At 35.1% G+C, this 24,977-nt stretch overlaps 1 protein-coding gene across 2 annotated transcripts in view; it reads right to left on the reverse strand.

Annotated features, from left to right (window-relative positions):
• LOC135324262 (terminal uridylyltransferase 7-like) overlaps nt 1–24,977 on the reverse strand; it is a 34,481-nt gene continuing 9,504 nt past the window's right edge. Inside the window, exons 7-29 of one of the 2 annotated variants that reach the window (XM_064500144.1) lie at nt 24,188–24,239; nt 22,302–22,371; nt 21,310–21,436; nt 20,397–20,516; nt 18,584–18,715; nt 17,168–17,348; nt 15,676–16,814; nt 15,398–15,548; nt 14,583–14,669; nt 13,308–13,408; nt 12,665–12,722; nt 11,840–11,943; nt 10,643–10,732; nt 10,440–10,553; nt 10,253–10,330; nt 9,351–9,528; nt 8,592–8,639; nt 8,386–8,477; nt 7,759–7,874; nt 4,747–5,072; nt 2,777–2,853; nt 2,542–2,605; nt 1–1,686 (exon numbers count right to left, since the gene is read on the reverse strand). In XM_064500144.1, the coding sequence (XP_064356214.1) occupies nt 1,619–1,686; nt 2,542–2,605; nt 2,777–2,853; nt 4,747–5,072; nt 7,759–7,874; nt 8,386–8,477; nt 8,592–8,639; nt 9,351–9,528; nt 10,253–10,330; nt 10,440–10,553; nt 10,643–10,732; nt 11,840–11,943; nt 12,665–12,722; nt 13,308–13,408; nt 14,583–14,669; nt 15,398–15,548; nt 15,676–16,814; nt 17,168–17,348; nt 18,584–18,715; nt 20,397–20,516; nt 21,310–21,436; nt 22,302–22,371; nt 24,188–24,239 (3,573 nt within the window). In that variant the 3' untranslated portion in view covers nt 1–1,618. Of the gene's footprint in view, nt 1,687–1,711; nt 2,197–2,541; nt 2,606–2,776; nt 2,854–4,746; nt 5,073–7,758; nt 7,875–8,385; nt 8,478–8,591; nt 8,640–9,350; nt 9,529–10,252; nt 10,331–10,439; nt 10,554–10,642; nt 10,733–11,839; nt 11,944–12,664; nt 12,723–13,307; nt 13,409–14,582; nt 14,670–15,397; nt 15,549–15,675; nt 16,815–17,167; nt 17,349–18,583; nt 18,716–20,396; nt 20,517–21,309; nt 21,437–22,301; nt 22,372–24,187; nt 24,240–24,977 lie in introns of those variants that run through there. The other variant, XM_064500145.1, reaches the window with a different exon arrangement.

The raw sequence follows: 24,977 nt of genomic DNA on the forward strand, positions 1-24,977 counted from the left end.
GAAGAGGGTATATATATAGATATATATATGATTTTTGTTGTTAAGACATGTCTTCCATCTTTACATGCTATGATGCTCTTGTCCCTTACAGGTTTATACATTTCATTCCCATCAGCAAAGACTGAAGATAGCTCTGAACAGAGGGCTAAATTCCATACACAATGTCAGCATATGCATCATTATCAATAAAAGTACAAGAAACAACTTACTTTTGAGGCAGAAAATCAACTTATTTTTGTATGAAAAAATAAACTATAGAAGAAAGCTGAACTTATTTGCTGTTTGTTGCTGGTTAAGATTTTGCTTGAAAATATGGTGAGGAAGATATACAAAATAATTTTTTGGGGAAACCTGCATATCTAGAAATTTATATGGTTACATATAAATGTATGGTTGGCTGGTTACAGAGGGATGGAACCCAAAGTAGGAGTTTGAATCCCAGTTCCCTAAGGCCTCTTTGGAAATTCCAACTTTTACCTTTATTAAAAACAGACAGTTAAGGAAAAAAAAAATCATTGAAAAAGACATGTTTCAAAGAACAGAGATAAAATTCTAATAAGTTATAATTAATTCTGTATTTAAATCAAGAATACTGCAAACTAAGTATAGTGTAAGAAAAAATTTAGAAACTTGTCTGAATTTTGATTTTTTTTTTATTTCAAAATCATAAATAACAGTGGTTTCCATTTTACCATGTAAATAATTCTTTCCTGAACAGGATAAGATGGTACATTACCAGCTATGGCAGGACTTCAAGTAAGGTTCAAGCTGATAACATTAATTAAATTATTGGCTGGTAGAAGGATCCTCTTCACATTTTATGAAAATGGAAATGTGTTTTCCCGAATTGCCAAATTTTTTTTTAATCCTTAAAGCAATTTTGTCTGTGTCTTCAAGGCCATGAAAAAAGAGTCTTAGCAGCAAACAGGACTGACCTGTGTCTTAAGTCTTTTTTTTTTCCTGTACACAAGCACAGCAGCAAATGAACTCTCATAAAATCACATAAGGGATAAAAAAAAAGAAAACTCGATGGCACTGCTTGTCCACAGAGATTTTTTTAAATAAGTTTACTTATGTCCATGTTTTCAGTTGTCTACAGAAAAAAAAGGTTTGCAAACACAGCTGTAGCAGTCTACAAACATTTCAAACACTTTTACACAAGGATTCAGTAAGCAAATCAACATTAATAAATACTATTTCCTCCTTCAAAAAAATCCATTTTTGAAGAAAATAGATCATTTATTTGGCTTGCACACCATTTTAGTGCATTTTGAAAGGATCAGGTTGAACAATAAAACCTTGAAAATGGTCCATTTTTAGTACCTGCCCTTATCTACATGTTTTACCTAGAAAACAAATACAAAACATCATGGCTTTCTATTAAAATGCTCAAACAATCTATTTAAGAGCAGGGCTCCATGGTAGGTGACGGTATTAAAATCCGTAGTTTTTTGGACTAGCAATCTAAAATAAAATAACCATGTCTCTTTTTTAAGCTGAAGACCATTTATGCTGCTGTCCTGTGAATCCAGATGCTTTAGCCAAAGCGGGGGAAAAAAGAAAAGTTTTTAAAATGAATGAATGGCCTGTATTGCAATTTAACAGTGCTTCATATCCCTCATGATTCTTGCTGGGTCCTCTTCTGTGAGGCTTTTCCCTGAGTCATGTATTTATTGGAAAGGCTGCCTAAGATTGGGGAGGGGGGGAAAAAAAAAGCATTACACTTAAAGTTTAAAAAAAAAAAAGACATAAAATAACTGAAACATTCAAACATCAGTCAGGAGAAAAACTGTCAAACTATGATGAAAGCAAGCACAAGTCAACTTTATATTATTGCTAATGTTGCTAATGGACAGCAGAGCTGCATTCAAGACTCAAGGTAATTAAAAAAGCAGCTGTTTTTAAAGTCATCATTGTACCATTAAAGGAGTTAAGTGTGTAAAATTGCTGTAAGCAAGCTGCAGTTGCAACCACGCATCTAACACAATACACACAACACATCTCTGATCCAGAGACAGTACGTAAAGGCCTTTATGTCATGATCTGACTTCTGCTTGTCAGTATGTGCAACTTTCATGCATGCTGGAAGCTCAGACAAGGGACGTGCTTTCATAGTCTGCTAAGTTAGCTCGTCATGTGGAATTCTAGACGATTACTCTGAGGAAGCCTCACAAGAAAGTGTTCCACATGTGGTCCCTGAAGAGAAACACAGAACCCCATGTACACCAAAATACGAAGGAGAACAGAGATGGATAAAAACCAATGCATCCATCTGCAAAATAAATCTATCAGAGTTCACTAAAGAACAGACTGCAGAGAGAATTGGCATGCCTTACAAGTTTCACTTCCTAAACAAAACCAAAAAAACCTACACATTTTTTCAGTAAAACAAAAATTGGCTTCACTTCAGAATTATCTTGCAACCTATCCAGACTGGTGCTGCATTCAACATATTGGGCAGAGTTCCCATAAGGATTGATAGGGAAAGCAGGTTAAAGAGATATGCTTTTATACTGCATTTCCAAATTAAGAGATACAAACCTGATTGGGGACTCAAAAACACTTTTCCTTTTTGTTTCTTTTTTTCTTCATGTATAAGCATTCCCTATAAACAACATATACAGAATGATGAATAAAAACTGAATTATGGCATTCCACAAACAAAAGTAAAAGGATCTCCTTGAAAGCTTATGTAAATCTATTGCTAGTTACTTTATATGGGCTTTAGTACATTTAAAGAAAAAGAGGTCTAGGAAAACAGATATTTGGTGTTTACCTGATTTAATCTACCAGCATGTTTGGCAGCATTGGGTAAAGAAGGGGATCCACATAACACTTCGGATTTTGAATTACCTGTAAAGGTTGTAATATAACACAGATTTACTAACTTGAAACTCATTTTCTCTCTCAGATACTGTAAGATGTAAAAATACCGGAATACTTAACATCTACCTTCATAACACATAGGAGGTAGGACATTATTTTCATTAATTTTATAATACAGAAAATGGGCACAATAAGGCAAGATCCATCTCACCTAAAACTAAGCATCTAAGTTTGTAATTGACAGTAAGTTAAGCTCTGTATCTTCCTCTAGAATTAACCAAAGCAAATAGGGACCTTCAGAGAAAGACTGAAGATGATACTGGGATAGTGTGAATTGTCCATAGTCCCACAAAATGTTTATGTTTATAGCACAGCAAGGAAAAAATAAAATAAAAAAATAAATCAGATCCCTTAGGTCCTCTACTCAACTAGAGAGGACACTGTGCACAACACAAGAAAGGGGAGGGGGGGAAAAAAGGAAAAAAAGACCCAACCCACAGTAATACTTCTCTTCCTCAAATTCAATCTTTTCCAAAATTCAAATAATAGACAAAAACTCCTACTCCAGAATTAGTGATTTTTGGACACATGTACAGTCTCAGCACCATTCCAGTATACTGAGTGGTATAAAACACAGCAGTGTCAGTGACTCCAGAACAGTCAGACATATTCCCTTTCATTTTCGTAAACTGATATCATATCAAATGGAACGGTAACAAGAAATGCTCACACAGACTGGGTCAAAAATACAGAAATTCAAATGTTAAATGTAGACTTGACTTAAACTTTCAAAAGGTCAGCAAATAAATGCAATGTAGCTTGATTTTTTAAAACATTTTTGTCCATCCAATACTTCTAGTGGTTTGATAAAATTGTGAATACTTTTCAGTATCTTGAACATTCCTAATATATTTGTACCATTTTCCTTCCACTTCCAGCATCTAGTTATAGCATACTCTTATGCCCTCTTACACTGCATACATCTGATAAACAGGCTCTCCTTATGTATCTAAGCAGGACAGAATATTTTTGCTGGTAGAGAAGAGCTGGTCTAAAGGTACATTTATGCAAAGGACTCCTATTATTGGTCTCAAAGTAACAGAGCAATCTGTACAGCAGATTTTTCTAGCATGAATTTAAGTGTCTCTAGGTATACCTAAAGAAAAACTGTAATACTATGTTCATTTGGAAGCTAACTAAAGGCACCATCTTATGGAGTCTCATTTTTCTCTTACAGTGATCTTCATTTACAAGGCAGATGATTGATCTTTCTGATCTGAAGGATGACAGCTACTGTTTAGTAGTTCACTGTTGCTTACAAATCTGTCAGTCAGGATCACTGTTTGGGGACATTTTTGTAATTTGGAGATTTATTTCTAAGCAAAATTTGCTAGTTGGGTTAGAGAAAAAATAAGACAGATTTGCTGTGAAGAGCATCCCTCCGATAGCTACATTGCGAGGAATGTTTTTTATTCTATTTCATTCACGATATTCTATTAGAGCAATTATACACTGTCATAATGACTTGAGTATGGGAGAAGTCCGTTTCAGGTGATGGGAAGAGCTACAGGCTAGCTTCTGTTGCTGTTATGATGTAATGAAATGAAATTTGTAGCCTCAAAAGTTAGCAAACTATGGTGAAGGCAACGGAAGCAGTTTCAACATACTAGAAACTAATATCCTTTCTATACAAGTATCTTACCTGCTACAAGAAACCATGTCATATCTCTCAGGCTACAACAATGTTCCGAAAAGTAGGTGAGGATGAAGGGAAAACTGACCAAGTGCGACTACATTTTAAAATAGAGTAATTTTGAATGACATGACATAAATGCAGAAACCTTATCCCTTAGTCAACTCTGTTAAGTAAACCAAAAAAGTGTAAATTGTTTAAACTACTCAACTATATTGGTTTCATACCTGTAGCTCCTTTATACTGCGGGCATTCTTTTTTAATGTGACCTTCTCTTCCACAGATAAAGCAACGTTTTTCTCTCAAGTCTCTGTCTTCCAGGCGCTTCCACTTTTCTGCTGATTGCCTGGGAGTCTTGTCTCTTCCAGTTTCTACTGTTCCCCTTGCTAGTTTGCTCTTCTGAGGTGTACATAGCTGCAACTTTCCCTCCTTAATTGAGCTCTCTCTTTCTGTTGTTTTATTCTGAATTTCTTTGTCCTCTTTGCTTCTTTTCTCTTTGTTTTCTGTGTACCTTTGGTTTTTGATATCTTCATAATCATGTCGTCGCCTCAGTCTGCAGGAGAAGAAAAAGGCTGCAGGGTTCATAGGTCTTACATCCATACACAGAGGAAAAAAAAGTTGCTTACAGATCACATAATCCTCATGTATTTCTTCAGTGGGTTAAATAATTTGAATTAATGCATCCATCCCTTTACTATAGCACTGTTTGGTAGGAGAGTGAATGTAATGTATCCTTATTAACATAACTTTACAATTAGATTACCAGGTAGCACTAAAATCCAATAGCCACACTCAAGAAATATAAACCAAGATCTAGATGCTGGAGTTGTAAGAGACAAGCAGAAGAGAAGAAACACCAAGCAAAATGCTAAGAAGCTATAAAAATGGGACTGTATTTTTTCCCCCTTTTTTGTATACTTCCATCAGAAATCTTGCTTCCCTCCACTAGTCTGAAACTATGTATATTTCATAGTATTTCTAAAAACCTTTCCTGTGGGAGAAGCTTCTAACATTCTATGTGACTTAAAGATCCAGCAATGGGAACTGAGGCATTTCTGCTGGACAGGTTTTATTCCACTTCTTCATCCATCATCTGGAGGAGATATCAGTGAAACCTCCAAGTCTAGGCTCTTTCAGCCAGTCACATATAGCACTAATGACTAGCAACTTGAAAATAACCTCAAAAAACTGAGTGAATGAGCAAAAAGGTAGCAGATGAACTTCAGTGTAGATAAATGTAAGGTAATACATCCAGGGAAAAATAACCTAAACCATGTCTATATGATGTTGAACTGGGAGCTGGCAGTTACAACTAAGGAAAGAGATCTTGAAATAAATTTAGAGAAATCCCCCAAATTAACAGATTGACAAACAGCAGCAGCTGAAAAGGCTAACAGGATATTGGTATCATCAGATAAAATACTCAGAACAAGACGGAAAGCATTTTGTTGCTATATAAAAACCATGGTGTGCCTACATGTGAATACTGCATGTTGGTCTGGTCTCCATAACTTGAAGAGGAAGTAGTAGAGTTAGAGAAGGTACAGAGAAAGGTAGATAAAATGATCAAGGGAACAACTGCCTTAGGAGGAGATGCTGAAAGATTCTTCACCTCACAGAAGATGGCAGAAGGGGGGACACAATCATAGCTTACAAACACACCAATGCAGAATTATTACCACCAACTAAATCCCACAACACTATGGAATGCTTGATGAAACTAAAGTGAGTTTGATTAAAACAGATAAAGTACTACTTTAAACAGCAGTTAGCATAATTCTGGAACTGGATGTCATAGAAGATTGGTAAGGAAGGTAGGAGAAGCAGGTTCAAAAAAAAATTAGACAAAAATCAGATACAACTCTGGTCCACAAATGACTACTACAAGACCAAGGTAGGTATTGGCTGTCATACAGCAACTGTGGATGCTGGGGGAGTACTAGAAAAGACATTACGGAAAACAACCAACTAGCACGCCCTCCACAAACAGCATCTCCTATTGCAAGTGCTGGACAGAGGACTCATCTAGATGGACCAGCGGTCTAACTCCAAAAGGCATTTATGTTCTTAGAAACAAAATCTCATTGCCTTCTGCTCTAACGCTGCATAGAGCATAGCTGCACATGTGAAATGAACTAGGGTTTCACTCCAGAATGCAGTCAAGTGTATCTAGAACAGCACACCTTCAGCATTCTTTATTTTCAAACCATCATCAGCTACTTTATTTAAATTCGCTGATGTTTAATACATTACTAAGGTAATGATCTCAGCAATATTAATTCTCTACAATGCATCAAAAAGGCAACTTTATCTAATCTTTCTACACCAGCTTTTTAGCTACTTACATTAAAGTGCAGATGATTTTTTTTAATTACAATTTAAGATAATACAGACTGTAAACAAAGGTTTCCATTCACCCTACAAATGAGCACAAAGGTTTTCACGATTTCCTCCTGTTGAGGTTTTATTTGCTGGTTTTCACTGTCTTATAAATAGGAAGTCTTTGAAGTGCTTTAGTGTCTTTACTAGAAAAAAAATCAGTGGATCAGTTTTAAGTTTAGACTGTTTGTCATGTAAAGAGCAGGAAAATCAATTTAGCATTCATTTGCTACCGGAAGGTATTTACTGAATTTCAAATATTTGGTGACTGAGGATCAGAACGCCTTGCTCTTGGATACAGACAGGACACTTTTGATCTATAGGTGCTTAAAAAAAACTCATGTTGTCGTGCCATTATTTTGCTTTTGGACATGAATGGCATAATTCTGTGAACATGGCAAAAACGCATCTCTTGCGGGGAGCACCAGGATTCTAGAAACAGAAGCTATTAAATGAAAATATGTAAAAAGCTCTCATGAGTTCTCTTCACAGCACACAGCTATTCAGCTTTGCATTTAGATTCTCTTCAATTACTGCTTTCCTACATAAAGCACAGAATCAGCATCTACCAACCTTAAGCTAAGTAGAGAGGGGAAAAGCATGTATTGTAGTCTTCTATGAAAAAGATTGTTAAACACTCAAGAAGATGCTGGCAAAAAGTCAAGTGGTCATTCAAGACTGACTAAACATTTAAAAACAGCCCAATCTGCCCCTACTGCCAAAGTTGATATTGATACATACCCATCTTAACAGTAAAGAAATCATTTGCAGTATGTACAACTTTTGCTTTAGCATCACTATCCTAATATTTCTTCTAAACAAAGCTAAGGAAATGTTCCACACAAATCCCAAATACTCACTTCCTTCTCATGGGACAATCTTTCATGAAATGGCCAATTTTACCACAAATTCTGCAGCATCTATCATTCGGTGCCAATTCTCCTTCTGTCAGTACCTCTGGATCAAAGAAATACTCCTGAAAAAGAAATCATGCATTCAAAAAAACAATCCCTCTTGGGAATTCAAGACAGGTAAACAAGAGTTAAACTACACTGGGTTATGGAAAAGAATAAACATGTGTGTAGCTGAACTCCTGAAAGACCAGATGACATAACTGGCCACTGCTGCCTCTTCTTCACAGGTAGCCTGCTGACCACGAGGTCTGCAAGCTGTTTTTAAAACTGCAGTTAAAAAACAATGGTAATCCTGTTTTGATAGGAACTAACATTTCTGATAAGCCTGTACCATGAAGTCCTGACTTGACTAGTATGCTGCATGTTACCACTTTCCACGTGCAAACAACACAAAAGCAATACTCAGTAATAACTCTCACAATAAAGATTTGTTAGAGTACCATTTAAATTTAAATGAGAAGAGTGTAAAGAGAGTGCAACCATACTCCCACATGTGATACTTTATACACTGTAAGAGCACACCCGTGTACACACTGCCCTTTTAGAACTGCCACATCCTGTAGAGCAACTTACCATTTTTGATGGATATTCTTTAGGAAATATTTTTATAGGGGTACCAAATACCCTCCTTCCATTGATAAAAGCCTTCATTATAAAGTTTGTCACTGAAGGGGAAAAAAAAAGGAAAAAAAAATCATCCAAATATGAAACAAACCATCAGAACAAGATCTAAGATAAGATCATCACTTTATTCCCAAATTTGTGAATAGAAAACTTACTTTTTCTTGATAATCCAGCTCCAAGATTGTGGTTCAGATCAAAGGGATCTGTATAAAAAGCATTACAGGCATTACTGAAGTCCAGGGCAAAATCAGGATTGTATACATACATGAACAACTCAAGGCAGAATTCCTAATGCAGAATCAATACGCAAATTAAATTCTTTGCAAGTTTATTGAACACAAATTCACTCCAAGGACAAAGGATCACAGCAGTTCAGCTCTGAACTGACTGAAACGTTATAAAAGAGTAAGCTTTGGGGTGGGGGGTGGCAGGAGAGTAGAAATCCTTCCTGTGAAAATCAGATGGGCAAGCAAATCACAGCTTAAGGCACTTTTCTAAAATGTGTCTGTGTATCTTCTTCATACCATGGTATTACTTAATAGTGTAACACATGCATATGGTATGATGAGTCATATAAATACGGAATCACCTAAATAAAAGTTAGGGTAAAACCTCAGTTGCATTACAGCTAAGTTCTTCTCCAAAGCCTTTGGTTAAATTCATTTTTAAGTCAGTTATTGTCATTATGCAAAGTATGAAGTTTACTTTACAGCTTCTTTTCAGAGGGGAAAAAAATTGAAGAATTTCTAGCAGTACTGAAATTCAGTGGGAATTTTGCTAAGATTTCAAAACATGCACAAATAACAGTTTATAATCTAGCAATAGAAAGACAAAAAAAGCCACGTAGAAAGACCAAATTTTTCATACGGGCATTAAAAGAACTCCACATATTCATGTGCTTTATGTGTTTTTACCTTCAATTACAATGTATTTGGAAGTCCACTGCTTTTTGAAAGTTGTGAGCAGATTTTTTCTCCTAATGCATATGACATGCTCTTTAAAATCAAATTCCTCTGTGTAGAAACGGAGAAGTCCAAGCCACAGCTGCCCAACAGATTCCGTGTTTTTGCCACATTCTGACCAGACGACAGACTAAAAATGATAGAAATATTTATTTTTCCGACACTTACATTGTTTGAATTTCAAATAATATAAATTTTATTTTATAATTTTCATTAAGGATAAAGAAACATGATCGAGTTACTCTGGAATACCTCCCTTCATAATTGGTATTAGTAAACCAATTTGGACTTTAAAATAGTATTTTTTAAGCATTGAGATTAGCAACAAAAAATAATATTACTACTTCTAACATTTAGTTTTGCTTATTATCAAGAAGTTTATTAATTCACTTGCAGTGCATTTGATCATGTAATACAAAATTATTGAAGTGGATTAGACAAACAGTGACTAGATACGCAACCAATATTTGTAGGAGATATCTCCACCCAGTAATGTGACATACATATCAATTAATCATCATTAACACCTTAAAATCATTTCTATTAAATCTCTTTATTCAGATTTTTTCATACATAAACACAATCAGTTATGTTCTGAAAAATTCACAGCATGGGATTGGGATGTTCAAGGTAATAGCCACTCCACTTCAGTTTCTTTGTTTTAGTATTTGTGTGTATTACTAATATAGTTTTCTTCTTTGTCACCCATACAAAACTTATGATCAAAATCATTTTTTTGAAACTGTTTTCTATATCACCACCATGTTTGAGAACTATGTTCCTTCAAATGAATTCTTTTTCGTTTGCTAAGCTACAGGTAACATCATTTCAAATTCACTTTCTGATATACTCACCAACTCTTCTATCTTATCAAAGAAATAAACGTTCCAGCCATCGACTAAAATTTCAGGCTTCTTTGGTTCTTTGTAGATCTAAAAATACAATATTAACTCATTAGAAGAGCTGTTCAGATTCAGCACTTTGACATTCTTCTGGTCAATACTGTGTACTGATACTCGTTTCTTCCTTGAAATACTGTACCTCTTGAAGAACAGGGATAACAGGTGGATTTCTCTGTTGAAGAAAATAAAGCACCATAAGAGTATATGCATAAGAAGAAAGGCTACCTCGAGATGCATCTCCAATGTCACACATCTAGAAAGAGAAATATTAATTATAATTTTCATAGTTATCATTTCTCACTGTAGGTGCTACTGCTTCTAGAATGTCTCAAGTATACTTACCTTCGTAAAGACTTTCATTGTGTAGCATAGATATTTTACTCTAGGATCAATGGCTGCATATGACGACAGGAGTCTTGTGTTATGCAAGGCCTATAAAAATAAGAAAGTCATACGCAAAAAACAGATGCCCTCCAGAAAAGAGGTAATAAGCTAAAGCCTCTGAAAACATGAAAACATTTTTAGTCAAGATAAGCAAAGTCAAGGAATGATTCAGAGTACTGTAGTTGGAGAGTTTACATGTATACATGCATACTTTTTCCATTCCAATTTATTTAAAAGTCAATGAATTTGTGGACAAAAACACTCGAGTTGTGTGCTCAACAAAAGCAAATGTGAAGCCCTGAGTAGTAGAATGTATATAGTTGAGAAAGGAAGCATTCAACTATGAGGTTATCACCTGCTAAAGAGCTGATAAACATCTTTAACCTGCTCACAAGTGGTACAAAGCAGCATTCACAGAACAGTACCTCAGGAAGGGAAGCATTAATCAATTACTGTGTTTTCAAAATAATTGGGAGAAGGTAAATTCTTGAAGTAAAAGAATTTCAGCCCAGAGATGTGACAGCTATCAACTGACCCATATGGATGCATAGCTTCAAGAACAGACTTTCAGACTTACTGGGTGGCTGAAGTATCCTCCTCAAGATTCCCCTTGGGCTGATACAGAAACTTCAGAAAGTTTAATGCTTGTCTCTAAAACTTACTTTCCTTTGATGTTTCAAGGAACTGGCTTTTGAAGTTCATAGACATTGAAAAAAAAAAACAAAACTTGTTTTTAAAATATTTGGCCGAGGACTTGTGCTCTTTTGTAGACTGTAACATGTGTCCCAGTTCAGGCAAGTTAGTCAAAATCACTATCCCAGGTCTCAAATTGTAAGGAACAGCCATGACTGAGGGTGAGGGGGAGAGACTGAATTTATGTTACATTTTCTTTCTGAGTTACAGAAAGACTCAAACACCTAAAAGATCAGTGCTTACTCTTACTGAAGAAATGTATAATCTTAGAGAAGTGACAGCTCTAAAGTCTCAACTGTGTAACTGACTCCACTTGTAGTCAAATGAAAAAAACTGGTACTCAGAAATGCAAAATTGAAATAGGTAACTGGTAAGTTATTACTGAACCTCAGCAAAACCAGCACTTCATCCTCACCCAGAAGCCCCACTTTTTCCTATTAATAGAAAAGGAGATAACCTTACCAGAGTGTTATATAAACTGATGTCTACTTCAAGACCACTTCTGACATGGAAGAATTTGACAATTGGGACTTTAGCAGTTGTTATAGGCAAGACATTTCTTAGACCTAGAATGAAAAGTTTAACTATTGAATGACGACATATAGTCATAACAGTATCAAATGCCCTACACACAACCCAAAACTGCAGCAGAAATGTTACAAAATAAAATCTTAGCTGATACCAAAAATTATTTCAGTTATTTTTTTAATATGTATTTTAGGCATTTGTCAAACACTGTGAATCTACAAACAATTACACATACATATACACACATACATTCACACGAATGAACTGAAGATTTGCTTAAATTTTACAGCAAAATAAGCTTGAGAGCATTGATAGTTCACTGCAAATATCCTAAATTTATATGAGATACATCAGAACCCTGTAAAAATCATATTTTCTTGTAAATAAAACAGGATGCCTAGGGCAAACTCCTGTAAGCCTGCCTTTTACTATTAACTTTTTGAGTACAGAACATATGAATGCAATGTAGCTACTAACCTGAAGCCCCAAATTTTATCTTAAGGCTTCTTCTCAAGCATATAGGTTATGAATCTGTCCAATTTAGATCTGGCCCTACAATGTTATAACCTCAAAGACCTCCATATGTAAACAAAAATAAATCCAAAATGTTCACAACATATACCCTCATTCTTACTAATACCAAGCTCTTTAATGCAGTTTTATTTTAACGATTATCATGTACAATGCCCCAGAAGTTTCTCACTGCATCAGTTAAAGTCACATAAATGAAGCCACTTATTTTCATTTTCATGAGAGTACCTGAATGTTTCTTGAGAACTTTTGCTAAGTCTTCAATTATTCTGATGCAATCAAGGCTCTAAGACATTAAGAAAAAACCAAAATCAATACTAAAGTTGCATCTGCTAGAACAGGTCTAGACAAAGCATTTCAGACAAATCTTTTATTACTTGTCATTAAGCTTACAGCTATATAACTCAGGGTTTCAAATTGTACAGAATGATGTGAATACGAGAAAACGTTTCAAAACGGCACTTCTTGCAAAACCAATACTAGACAGGGTCTTAACATAGGCTTTTTTAAAGTTAATTTATATTAGGCATAGTCCTTTCCCACTACCTTCCATTTCTAGTTCTTTATGTTACAGAACTATAACACTGAAACAAATCTACCCTATTTATTTGCAGAGTTAATATTAGAAAAACACTAGTGCAGAATACAGAAGAAAACCAAGTACTGAGAGTAAAAATTTTTAAAGGTCTATCTAGAACAACAGTAAAAAATTCCCAAGATACTGCCCACATTATCTGCTTTTCAGGCACCTATTTACATTTTCCTCTAATCTGAAGCACTGTTACAAAAAGTAAATGTGTTTCAATATATAAACGCAATTTATTTACCTAGCCCTAAAAGTTTTGCATTTGTTAAAAGAAAAGTCTTCTACCTCAGCAGTTTCCAGTCCATCAATTGTCATACAGATATCAAGGTCACTTTGTTTGAAGCCAAAACCGTTTTTGGAGGAGCCAAACAAATTCAGCTTGGTTCCTGTAAGAGATGTGACGGACAACATATTGATACAGAATCTCAAATTTTATACAGCTTCAAACCACAGCATGCCTTTTAACACAGGGGTGAACACATTACCATTTTTATATGGTACTTCAAACCTTACTTTCTCATCAACCTTTTTGATTAGGAAAGAATCACTACTTTATTAGTTCAAATGAGTCTGTCACAGATCCAGAAACAAATGAGGTGGTCAAATAATTAAATCATCAGCATGCAAGCTAAAATCTGGATAAAATACAGAAGACTGCTCTCTATAGAACTCTTCAGGATAAGGAATAGATCTGTCCACATACCAGGCTCCAGCCAAAAATTCTTTTGAAAATTTTAAAAGACTGAAGTCCAGGTGCTACAGAAAAGAATTCCAGAAATAAAAGAAACAGTGTCAAACAACTAGACTTCACAGACAGGTTAGATGTTGTGCCTATAGTTTAAAATATTCCAAAAACAATAAGCTGTGGTAGCAGCACAAACTCTCTTGGCCTTGTGCCTTTCTTTCTTTCTTTTTTTTTTTTTTTTTTTTTTTTTTTTTTAACTTCTAGACATTATCAATTTTTCTGTCACAGTAAACATAAGAACAAAAAGGAATGTTGAAATTAAGAGAAACATATGTATATGAACTAAAACACTGTTTCTTAATCTTGGAATCAGGACTACTAACGGGGTTCTTAAGGACTACAGAAAACTTGTTGTTTGTAAGAACAGATACAACAATAAGAAGCTGACAGTTGTACAGAATGACAGTTATAGAACTGTTCCACTACTACTTTGATTGTTGTTTTCTTAACTTGCCATTTTTCCTTCCTACTTATGTGTTATATTTCTGACTAAGACAAAGAAACTTAAAAAAAAAAATCAGAATTTTTTTTTTTTTTTTTTTTTAAACACAACTGACATGATTTTGGAGCCTTCGTATTTTAAACAAGAAGAATCCAAGTCAACAGGGAGGAGCCCAGGACATGATATATGTGGATGACACATTAAGGTGCATTAGTTATGTGGTTGTTGAAAGATAACAAAAGCTAACGTAATGTTATATACTAAGTTTGAGCAACAACGTCGTTTAAATGATCAAATACTAAAATGTTTATTCTGCTGACATGCTAACATACTTGGAAGACACTGAAGTATAAAGCCAGAACTACATGATTACCTGGGAAGTCCTGTCTAATGAAGTTTTCTAAATTTTGTCGTATATGCTCCCGAGCCTGATCCTCTACAATATTTGGAGCAAAATCCTCTTGGGGGGGGGGGGGGGGGGGGGGAAGGGAAAAAAAAAAGACATCAATTTAGGCAAAGTGATTTGTCAAAACAGTCAATAGCAAAGATTCAAATGAAAAAGTGGGAGGATGGAGGGCGGGAAGCAGGGAGAAAAGCAAGAGAAGATTCACATGTGAAGGAGAAGGCAAGGATGAAGTAGAAGAGAAATACCTGTTCAAAGAAAAACATTAATTAGACAAATAATGCATTTTGTCTGGTCAGAAATGGCGAGAAAGAAAGGAGGAAAGTTGGGTCACTCTGAAAAGAACAAAAGTGGAGAAGTGTTATAAAACAGTATTCTTACTCTGATTTTTCTAGAGCATTGACATCTTTGCTTACTAGAAACCACAATTAGAGGAATAGTGATGAAATTCATCCAAAGTATGTACAAATGTAAAAGCGTTAGTCAAAAAACTACCCAAAATTAAAATCTTAGATTTATAATATAAAGATGCGTGAGTCATCAGATAGCCAGAACCTTTCAGTATGCAGAAGATAAACCTAAACAGGTTTTATTTCTCTAGATAAAAACTGTTCAGTAGTCCTATAATAGCCCTTATAAATCTAAAATTTTATCTAATGCGGTTGGATGCTGCATGGCAGATAAACTGGTCCCCTTTATAACACCATTAGTCAGTGGTTATTTCATTATTTTTTGCAATACTTTTCTTCCCCACAACAATATCCAAAGGAAAAAAAAAAACTTACGGTAACACTGGATACAAACTTGATCTAAAATAAATGAAAATTTGGGTGTCAGCATTGGCAGTGGGTCTAGCTCAATCTTCTTGAAGTCTTCTGGACAATCTCTCTTTAAGTGACCTTCCCGTTTGCACAAGCTACATACTACTGTAGGAGTCTGCATGAACAGAAAGCAATATTGGTTTTAAAAAAAATACAGTCTTTTAATGAATTTGAGCAATGCTTCCATACAACTGATAATAAAACTTAAGCAATATGTTAATATTCCAATAAAGCTTGCTTACCTTGCCCTTTGTAAAAGCTGGTTTACTGAATTCATAAACAAGTTCGGAGTCTAAACACTGTTCTATAGCTGTGTTCTCTTCAGAAGAGCTTCTTCTCTCAGTAAGCTCCTCTTGACTCAAATTGATCCTCAAAGGTCCATCCACATTTTCTTCAAGATGTTTTTCTTCATATTTAATAGGGATGGACAACTCCTCCTCCTCCTCAGACAGTGCATCCTCATCTCCAGATCCAGTGTATGTGTTATCTAGTTCACCTTCAGCTCTTCTGGTATCGCCACACTTTGTCTGGTTTAGAAGACTTGCTTCTTCCTCCTCTTCATACTCATCATCCGAGTTAATCATTTCAGATATCTGATTCTGTGTTGAAGGTATGAATTTGTTTGGGGATTCATCCAGTTCATCAGTACCTTCAGTGCTCTCCTCGTCAACATCAACCTTATCATCCATTATACTGCTGCACTCTAAGCCATACTCATCGCTCTCCGTAAATGCAGTGTTTTGAAAACCTTCGAAGTCTGAAGTACTGCACATTTCTACATCATGCTCATTCACTGTAACAGGGAGATCTCCGCTTTCACTGTCTTCATCCATTCCCTGATCGGTAGTCATCAAGTTATTATTCCATCTTCTTTCTTGTTCATGTTCTTCCTCATATTCTTCCTCTTCATTCCCACTCTCCGTCTCTTCACAACTTGGTTTAAAATCTTCATTATCTCCAGAAATAATTTCTTCAATTACACAGTCCGAATCTTCATGAGCAATTCCCAAATGACTTATATCATCAGCGAGTTCTTCTTCAGTCAAGCTTTCTGAGCCGTCACATAGTTTTGAAGGATCAATTCTATGTGTTTTAGGGATACCTGTACTCCCAATTATGCAATCTTCTACTATTGCTCTGTTTGTTTTGCTATCCAAGTTTTGCAATTCAGAATTTTCATGCTTTATAGCATCTTTTTCAAAGTCCAGCATTTGGGATTTCTCCTCACTGGTATTTGGAGGGCTTTTTTTGCTGAACTTTGTGGGTTTTTTGTGAGGCAAGGCAAAATACTTGTACGTTGCTCTCAGGCAGTGAAGAATATACTCATACACTAGCTGGCTGTTCAGAGTTCTTGCCACATTCCTTTTGACTGAATAGGGGTCTAGTAGAAAGAAGAAGTGAGCCAGCAGTGTAGGAGCTAACTTTTTTTTAAAAAAGAGTACAATAACATCCTTACAAAATTTAAATTTAGTACCATCAATTACATTAAGACATTACATTAAGGACATAAAATCTAAGAATTGTGCTGAAGAAGTTTTTTTAAATCTACTTAATTATATTTGGTAATGTTAATAAGAATACCGAAAAGAAACATTACTTAAATTGATTTTTTCAAAACATTCTACTATATTATGAATCGCAGACCAAGATACAAAAATTCTAACTTATTACACACGACACCCTCGGAAATTAAAGGTTATAGATCTTTAAAGTTTGATGATAAATATCATATACCTTCCACAGCAATGCGCTTTTTAGGCCAGTCCTTTAATTCACGAGACACTGTTTCTTTGAGCCGTATGCTAATAACCAAATCAGCCAAATTAAACTCCAAGGCATAGAAACGAAGCAGCTCTACCCAGAGCTGCCCAACTGGTGCTGAACACTGGTGTCCTGAATCAAATACTAAGGGAACCTGTTAATTACAGAAGAAAAGCTTAAATAATATTTAATGCATACATAGGGATTTAGTTGTTAAAAAAAATTGCCAATCTAGAAATGTGCGCTTGTTAATAACGTCATGTAACTTGATTTCACTGTACTTGATCTGTAATATAATATAACAAAATTTATAGTTGCCTCCGTATTCCATGCTCATGTCTCAACATGAAAGATTAACACTGCAATAAAAGCAAAATTTAGAGACAGTATAAGCTAGGATTATAAAACTTCAATATCTAAGATTGTAGTAATGGTTGAAGAATAACATCACTGATTAATAATAATTCCGCAGGTGTTTTTGTCATCTTCCAAGAAAATATCGCATAAAATTTAAATTATTAGATGCAGCCTCTTTATTAGCAAAGCATAAATTTGAGATAGAGCGAATGCATAAAATATACTGAATCTTCCTTCAAGTCTACAGAAGAAAAAACACTCATTCAAGGAAGGCATGAAACAGAAATTTTATCCTAGACTTTCTAGATGCTTATTCTGCCAAGTCTGCAAATGTTTAACCTCCATGAAATAATTTTTTTCGTCTTTTTATCTGCTTAGTACACAGCAACAGGCAACAGATGCCACTAATACTATCTCAATATTAAAAGATACAGTGTATGTTTTTTTAAATAAATTTTTTGTTTGAAGTCTTATGCATTTCATCTTAATATTTGTAAATTTATTAAATTAAATGTGTCAATGCATTTGTATAGCACACGTCATTTAAAAATATTTTGACAGTTAATAATTCTAGAGGTTTTAACAAAAAGGTATCTAACAGAGTCTTATTCTTTAAAAAGGTAAAGTTAGCTATAAGGTGAAATTGCATTGTTAAATGTCATAACATGCAATTATATAGTGAAATTGAAAAGTTGTTATAAAATAAATAATGTTCAAAACTAATAGGAAATATTGTTCATACACTTGATCTAATTTTGAAATAAAATTGCTTCAAGTCTGTAAACTCTGTTTTCTCCTCTGGTTCACACATTAAAACTGCTGTCTCAAAGAGTTCAAAGCAGCACCCAGTTTTCTGCTACTTCTCAGCACCAAAAGCTAAGCATAGTAAGCCTCATATCAAACAGCTGTCCGATTTCTTATTTCATCTTATGGCTTTGCAATACAAACACAAAACAAAAATAGAAGATGGGTCTTTCTCCAAGAGCAGCAATGACTGCTAGACTACAACAGAAGTACGTTAAATGGTCAGACCTTGCCCTTTTTAGGAGAAGTTTCTTTTGGCGAATCAGAATCATCAACGGGGTTATGTTCCCAAACCACAGTATCATTCTCAACTTCTTTAAGATTAAAATTTGTTAATTTGTTTAATGAGAATCCTCCAATCTGAAGAAAGCAGAGAAAGCATCATAAAGTTTAATATCACGTGAACTTTAAATCATTTCCCCCCCAAAGTTAACAATGCACAGAAAAGCAGAACAGTGTTTAAAGATGGCTGTTCCTTGCCTAGAATATTCTCTACCCTGCTTCTGTCTTCCTTGTACTTTTCCTACAAAAAGCACTCAGGAGTTCAGTGCTTTTGGAAATGTATCTGTATGTCATAAAACCTTGTCTTAGCAGATTACAAATCCATTAATATGCAATTCTTAATTATATAGCCATATACTACAGGATTTTTGCCTCATTCAGTGAGGAGAGTAGACAGGCTTTGGGGATGAGTCAACTGTGCAGCCAAGTAGTTATCTGCAAGTCGTGTTTAATTGCTGTGGAGACTGGAACGTTCACACTAAATTTAACAGGAGACTGTAAGAAAAACAGGTGCTATGAATATAAGAGCTGAATGGTGTCCAGGAGAATTAGATTCTGGAGCTGTGTTCATAATGGAACTCCTGATACATAAAGATACAATTCGGGCTTCAAAATCCAAAAGGTGCATCTTCTAAATGCCTAGTCTGATTCCTCAGGCAGATGATGCACCACTATGTGTAACGTGGTCTACAGGTAGTCACAACTAACCTCACTGTTGCTAGGTTAAGTCAAGTGCCCACAACAGTCCTCTGGCTAAGCGTTCCCTCACTTAAGTTCCCACCTAGCTAAATCTGAGAGGTGTACTTTTTGTAAAGCTTAACAAATTAAAAAGGTCAAGCTCTACACAAAACACATGACAACTACTACCATCATTAATATTGACAGGTGAATGAGATGGCAGCTGTGCTTTACTAACACAAACAAACAAACAAACAAACAAACAAACAAACAACAACAACAACAACAACAACAAACATCCAGAAGCTACTTTTCCCAGAAGAGAAGATTCCTGAGTTCTGGTCTCTGTTCTAGGGACTACTTAGGCATTTTGCATTACAGAGTCTTCGAATAAAATACATAAGTAGTGCTGGGACCAGAAACTAGAACTTGGGACTCCTCTCAGCAAATCATACTTCCGCTTTCTTTGGTCTGAGGAGTGTCACATTCTTGCCTATACAGTGGCATAATTTCAACTAGAAGAGTTGATAGTATCCTTCATCACAGCCCATCCTAGAGCTGGGTGCTTAGGCTACCCATTTGAAAAGCACTACGTGTATGTCTGAAGTCCTTCAGGCTGAGGATGGCATAAAATAGACATCAGGCTCATAAGGCTTACACATTAAAAGTTGAACACCATCACTACTATTTCTAAAGAATAAGCCAATCTTCTTCATTAGAAACAAAGAATTAGATGTCAGGGTCCAAGATGTTGTTTTGGCTTGTATCTATGTGAATTGAGACTTTTCAAGAATTTGGAAGAAAGGCTGAACAAGTGAGGAAGTAGGTGGGATTACGAATCACATTCTTCATTGCCCAACTCTCCCTGCTCACTAAAGGGGAAACAGAAGCAGCTAGTTCAGTGATTTTGATTGTGAATTTCATCCAGAGAGCCAAGCATACGTGTAGCCTGGCTGAATTCACATTCTTTCCCAATCTGAGCAGAAACAACTGGCTTATAGCTTGCTCAGTAGATGAAGAAGCAGCAGCACAAGGGAAGGACTATCCTCATTCATAATGTTCAATGTATTAATACACATACCCATGATCCCAAATAAACAGGTAGAAATGGCTCTTTTCTCTGTTGCAGAAAGAAGATAACCATTAAAGCAAATACATAAGGTGACAAGCCTCCTTCTTCAGGACGATCGACACAGCACAGCTGTAAAGGTAAGTTGTGCAGTCATTAAAAATTTCTTTTCAAGTGACACTGAAAAATATTATTACAATTTCTCTTTGGAAGTCTGTCAAATTAAATAATGAGGGAGACTCAGACATCTTTGACCTTCTCTTGTGAGATGGACTTGGCTCTGAAGGCCCTCATATTTTCTGGAGTCATATTACTACTATCATCTTTTCAGTGAGAGTCCTACTCTTCAAATACACTGAAGAGTCACTGTATGCAGACTGGCAAAACAGAGCATACTGCACATATGCAAAGAAAGATAACTCATTTTACATAGAGAAAACAGAAGTTCAAACGCAATGCTTTTCTTAAGTCATATTTTAGTCGCATGTACACAAAGTTTTGGAACAAGTCATTTTGGTTTATAGGATTTTTTTTTTTTTTTTTTTTAAGTTTCCATACTGAGATATAAACATTTTTTCTTCCAACTTTTTCATGGTAAATTAAGTTTATGGAAATCAGTGATTCTATTTCATACAGATCCCTCTGACTTGTTTGGTAATGTAGAAGAACATGACACTTAAATCTGTATGCCACTGGCTGAAGCTGAGAATTCCCTTTTTTCAATTTTGCACACCACTATGTACAAATCATAATTATATAAATTATAAAATTTACTATTTATAAAAATTCAATATCCCTTTTCCAGCTCCTTCCTTAAAAAGAATTTCAACAATGGTTTCCTAAATTATACCAACTGTCTCACTAGTATAACATTAATATTCATTCAATATTCATTCACAGATGGGGGAATACAAAGAAATCCTACCTTTGCCCAGTACCTGAAGGCAATCACTAAAGGTACAACAGTAGGTTCCAGTTTCCCAAGAGAAGCCAAATGGTTTGTTGTCAGGCAAGCATTCTCATTCCCTGCACTTACTTTACAAGTAAGACCACTAAAAACCAAAAAGAAACAAAGTAAAAAATCTTGGAGGTGTTATGAGAAGAGTGATAGGTCAGATGTCATCTCACAAAACATCATAGCTTGAGGCTATAAAGAAACATTTAACAACCTCTCAAAGACAGCACATTTACATAAAAAGAAATAAAACCAGTTTGATTTATGATTAGATTGAGAACATATGCATTAAGATTTTCTGTAAGCGTTTTCAAATACAATTCAAGTATTTTTGTTTCTAATAACTAAACATTAATACACTAAATTTACAGTACTAATTTTCTTCATGAAACAAAAACATCTTCCCATTTCCACACCCATAATACAATGGTTTCTATAGTGTTTCTAGAGCACAAGAAAAGTTGCCAAACGGTGAAAAATCAAGGTAGCAGCAAATAATCAGTAATATTTCTCTATCAGTAGCTATTTATAGAATGTTTCATGAATCTTAAGTGACTGCTATTAAATGGGCAAAATAAAATGCCTCTCTCCTGTTCTCAGCATACTACTGAAGCTAAGCAAGCTGCTCTTGCTCTTAAAGAAATCCTTAATTTAACATGGTATCCACATTATCTAGAAGGAAAGAAAGGAAGTTTCTGCTTAAACAATTATCCCAAGTGGAGGAGTAAGGGTACATGCTGGAAACTGTAACTCTTTAGGGGACTGGGAAACAGGTGGTTGAGGACAGAACAACCCTTACCCTCTTATTCTAGGCTAGGAATGACTTGCCCATGAGTGTTAGTTTGTGTTTCAAGATCCATGGAACTGTAATAATTTAGTACAAAAACTTCATTTTTCAGATGTTGGTATATATAAATTACATTGCTATATGCTATTAGAACACACAAAGTGACAACTGAGACCTTTGTTTTTCTCTGCACACCACCACTGGTATTCTAGCATGGAAATCTGCATCAACGTCAATAAAAGATTCTAGAGGGGAAAAAAGAAAAAGCTGTATTAGGCATGGTAGTGATACAATGGTAGTGATTCCAGTGTTGAACTGTAAATTCACGCAATTAGAGAAGTACACACAGATTCTGGATCCATTTCCTAACTATCTCAAAATTAGTCATTTAATTAACTCAACCAAGAATGCAGCACATCTGATAGATCAATCCTGTTATTCTTTTAAAGCAAGCTTTAAAATGAGACAGGAAAAATGTGTTCTAAACTATATTAAGCAGTGCTGTTTAATAAAATACTTAAGAAAAAACAAACTTTCCAAAATTCAATACATACAGTAGGCATAATACAAGTAAGCAGATGTATCGGTTAAGTGTTGGCTTTACTGCAGATGAAACTCTAGAACTTCAGTACTTCAGGCAGACCAATGACATTTGTAAAACAAAATTAGAGTGAAAGATGAAAAAAGTAGAGTTATCCCAGTACTAAATGGAAAGAAAATATCTCAGTTTATTTTCCCTGGTAAATTAGAAATACTTAATATAAGTGTCAGAGCTCGCTTTTCGACACGATGTAATGTCTTCTTTCTATACTTTTTCCCCCCCTTCTTATGTTTTATATAGGTTTTCAAATTCAGTTCAGCTTTGTTTTTATCTTTACACTTAAAAAGTTCAAATATTACTCCGTTCCTTCTTCCAGTTGGAATGAATCGATCCAAAATAGAAGCTACTATTTGACACCTAGTTGTTTCATTGGGCAAGATCCAGAAGAAGCTATGATGAAATTTTAGATACTCGATTCAAAAATTTTGAAAGTGGTAAGTGTTTTCTTCGTGCCACCTAGCCATTGTGGCACCTGACCTTTTTGAAAACATCTTGGTTTTGGCACCAGGCTCCTCAAATGCCTAATGTTCTGCCCCTGCATCTCCTGACTCACAGGAAAAGCACAAGCTGTTAGAGCAACTGATGATTGCTTTTAAAATGCTTCTGGATCCTGAGTTCTTTTGGGATCTGGGCCTTCATTCCTTCACTTTGGTTTAGCAATAAACAACCCTGTTCTCAAGGACTGTACAGGTCATTTGACCAGAGAAGAAAATGCACAGATGTTAAGGGAGGGAGGGGTGAGAAAGGCAGAAAATCTAGTTCAATAAATATATTCATACTTAATATATCTGTTTGGAACTACACCTCTACTGCCCCTGCTATGGACATAAAGCAAAGCAAAAACCAGACAAAAAATTACTTTGAAATTCACTTTTAAAAGGAAAGGGCATCTTCTCCATCTTTTATTTTTTAGCTGTATATGCTCTACTTGGTTGGAGTGCAGTTTTTGTTTAATATCTTAAATTTTACTTGCCTTTATTAGTACATAGTGTTGTACTTGTTACATGAAAAAACATGTCTGCATGCATTCATTTGTACATGGCATTGGTGTGCTAACAGGCACATGCACTTAATTGTATATATAAGGAAGTAAGTCTCTAAGTTTCTGAATACAAGTTAGAAGAGCCTAAACTACTTTCTCTACTATAAGGGTAAGGGTAATAGAGCAATATGGGGAAGGAAAAGCAGCACAGTCTACTTTAATGGCATCTTTGCTTGTAATGTAAAAGAACACTCAACCAATAATTTCTCACACCAACAAAAATAATGAGACTTCATTAGCCTTTAAACTGAACACAAAAACAAAAGTACGTTCTGTCAACATTTTCTACAATATTTTTCACTCTTACATTATTCAGCAAAACAGCATATGGCTTATCTGCTCAGCAGAAATGGGATTAAAATTATTAAATAGTAAGAAGAACAATGTGAAAACGAAAAACAGGGAAGTTTTTTCTTACCACTGTTCTTCAGACTTTCTTGCACAAGTAAGAGAACATCCGGTTGAGCCATCTGTGAATAAAGCAATGAAGCCATTTTCATTGCTGTCAAAAAGATGGTTTTCCACAACTCAAAAAAAATTTTAGACATACCCCCCATGCCACTTCTGTTCCCCCCCCCACACACCCCCGAATGGACAGCAAAAAGGAAACAAAATAACAGCAACCAAGAAAATAAGAAAATATAACATTTCATCCTTGGCTAGTGCTAGATTATATAAAAAGGAACATGAACTCTGCTTATTTACTAGAAAAAAATCCTAGATAATTGTAAATAAAGCTATTTTTACCTCTACGCCAAAGATTTGGTTATGTAAAAACCTAAAGAAATACTGTTTCAGTGTTTAAATATGATAGCTTTATGACATAGGGGATTTACCTCATGTCAAAGTTTGGAATCACAGTATTATTTTTAATTATACATATTTAAGAACTTGAATAGTTTTTTTGCCCCAATTATATTTCTATCTTTGTGTCCCTGAGAAAACGCTAAACTTTAGCTATGAGGCTGTCACACCTACTACAGGAGGAATAAGTTCAAGCACAGAATCAAAAGCTTTTCACAATCCTTAACTTCTTTTCAGTGTTCAAGCAGAGAAATGTACAGAAATAATTCAAATAGCAAATGAAGACTTTATATTGCTTCACAAATAAATGACAAAGATGGTTTCATGGCTCAAACAAAACCTAGCAGTTGGAAACACTAATGTGTATATACCAGTGTAGAGGCAAAAGCACAGCTCTGCCATTT

This window comes from Dromaius novaehollandiae, chromosome W, assembly GCF_036370855.1.
Source record: "Dromaius novaehollandiae isolate bDroNov1 chromosome W, bDroNov1.hap1, whole genome shotgun sequence".
In the NCBI taxonomy this organism is placed as follows: Eukaryota; Metazoa; Chordata; class Aves; order Casuariiformes; family Dromaiidae; genus Dromaius; species Dromaius novaehollandiae.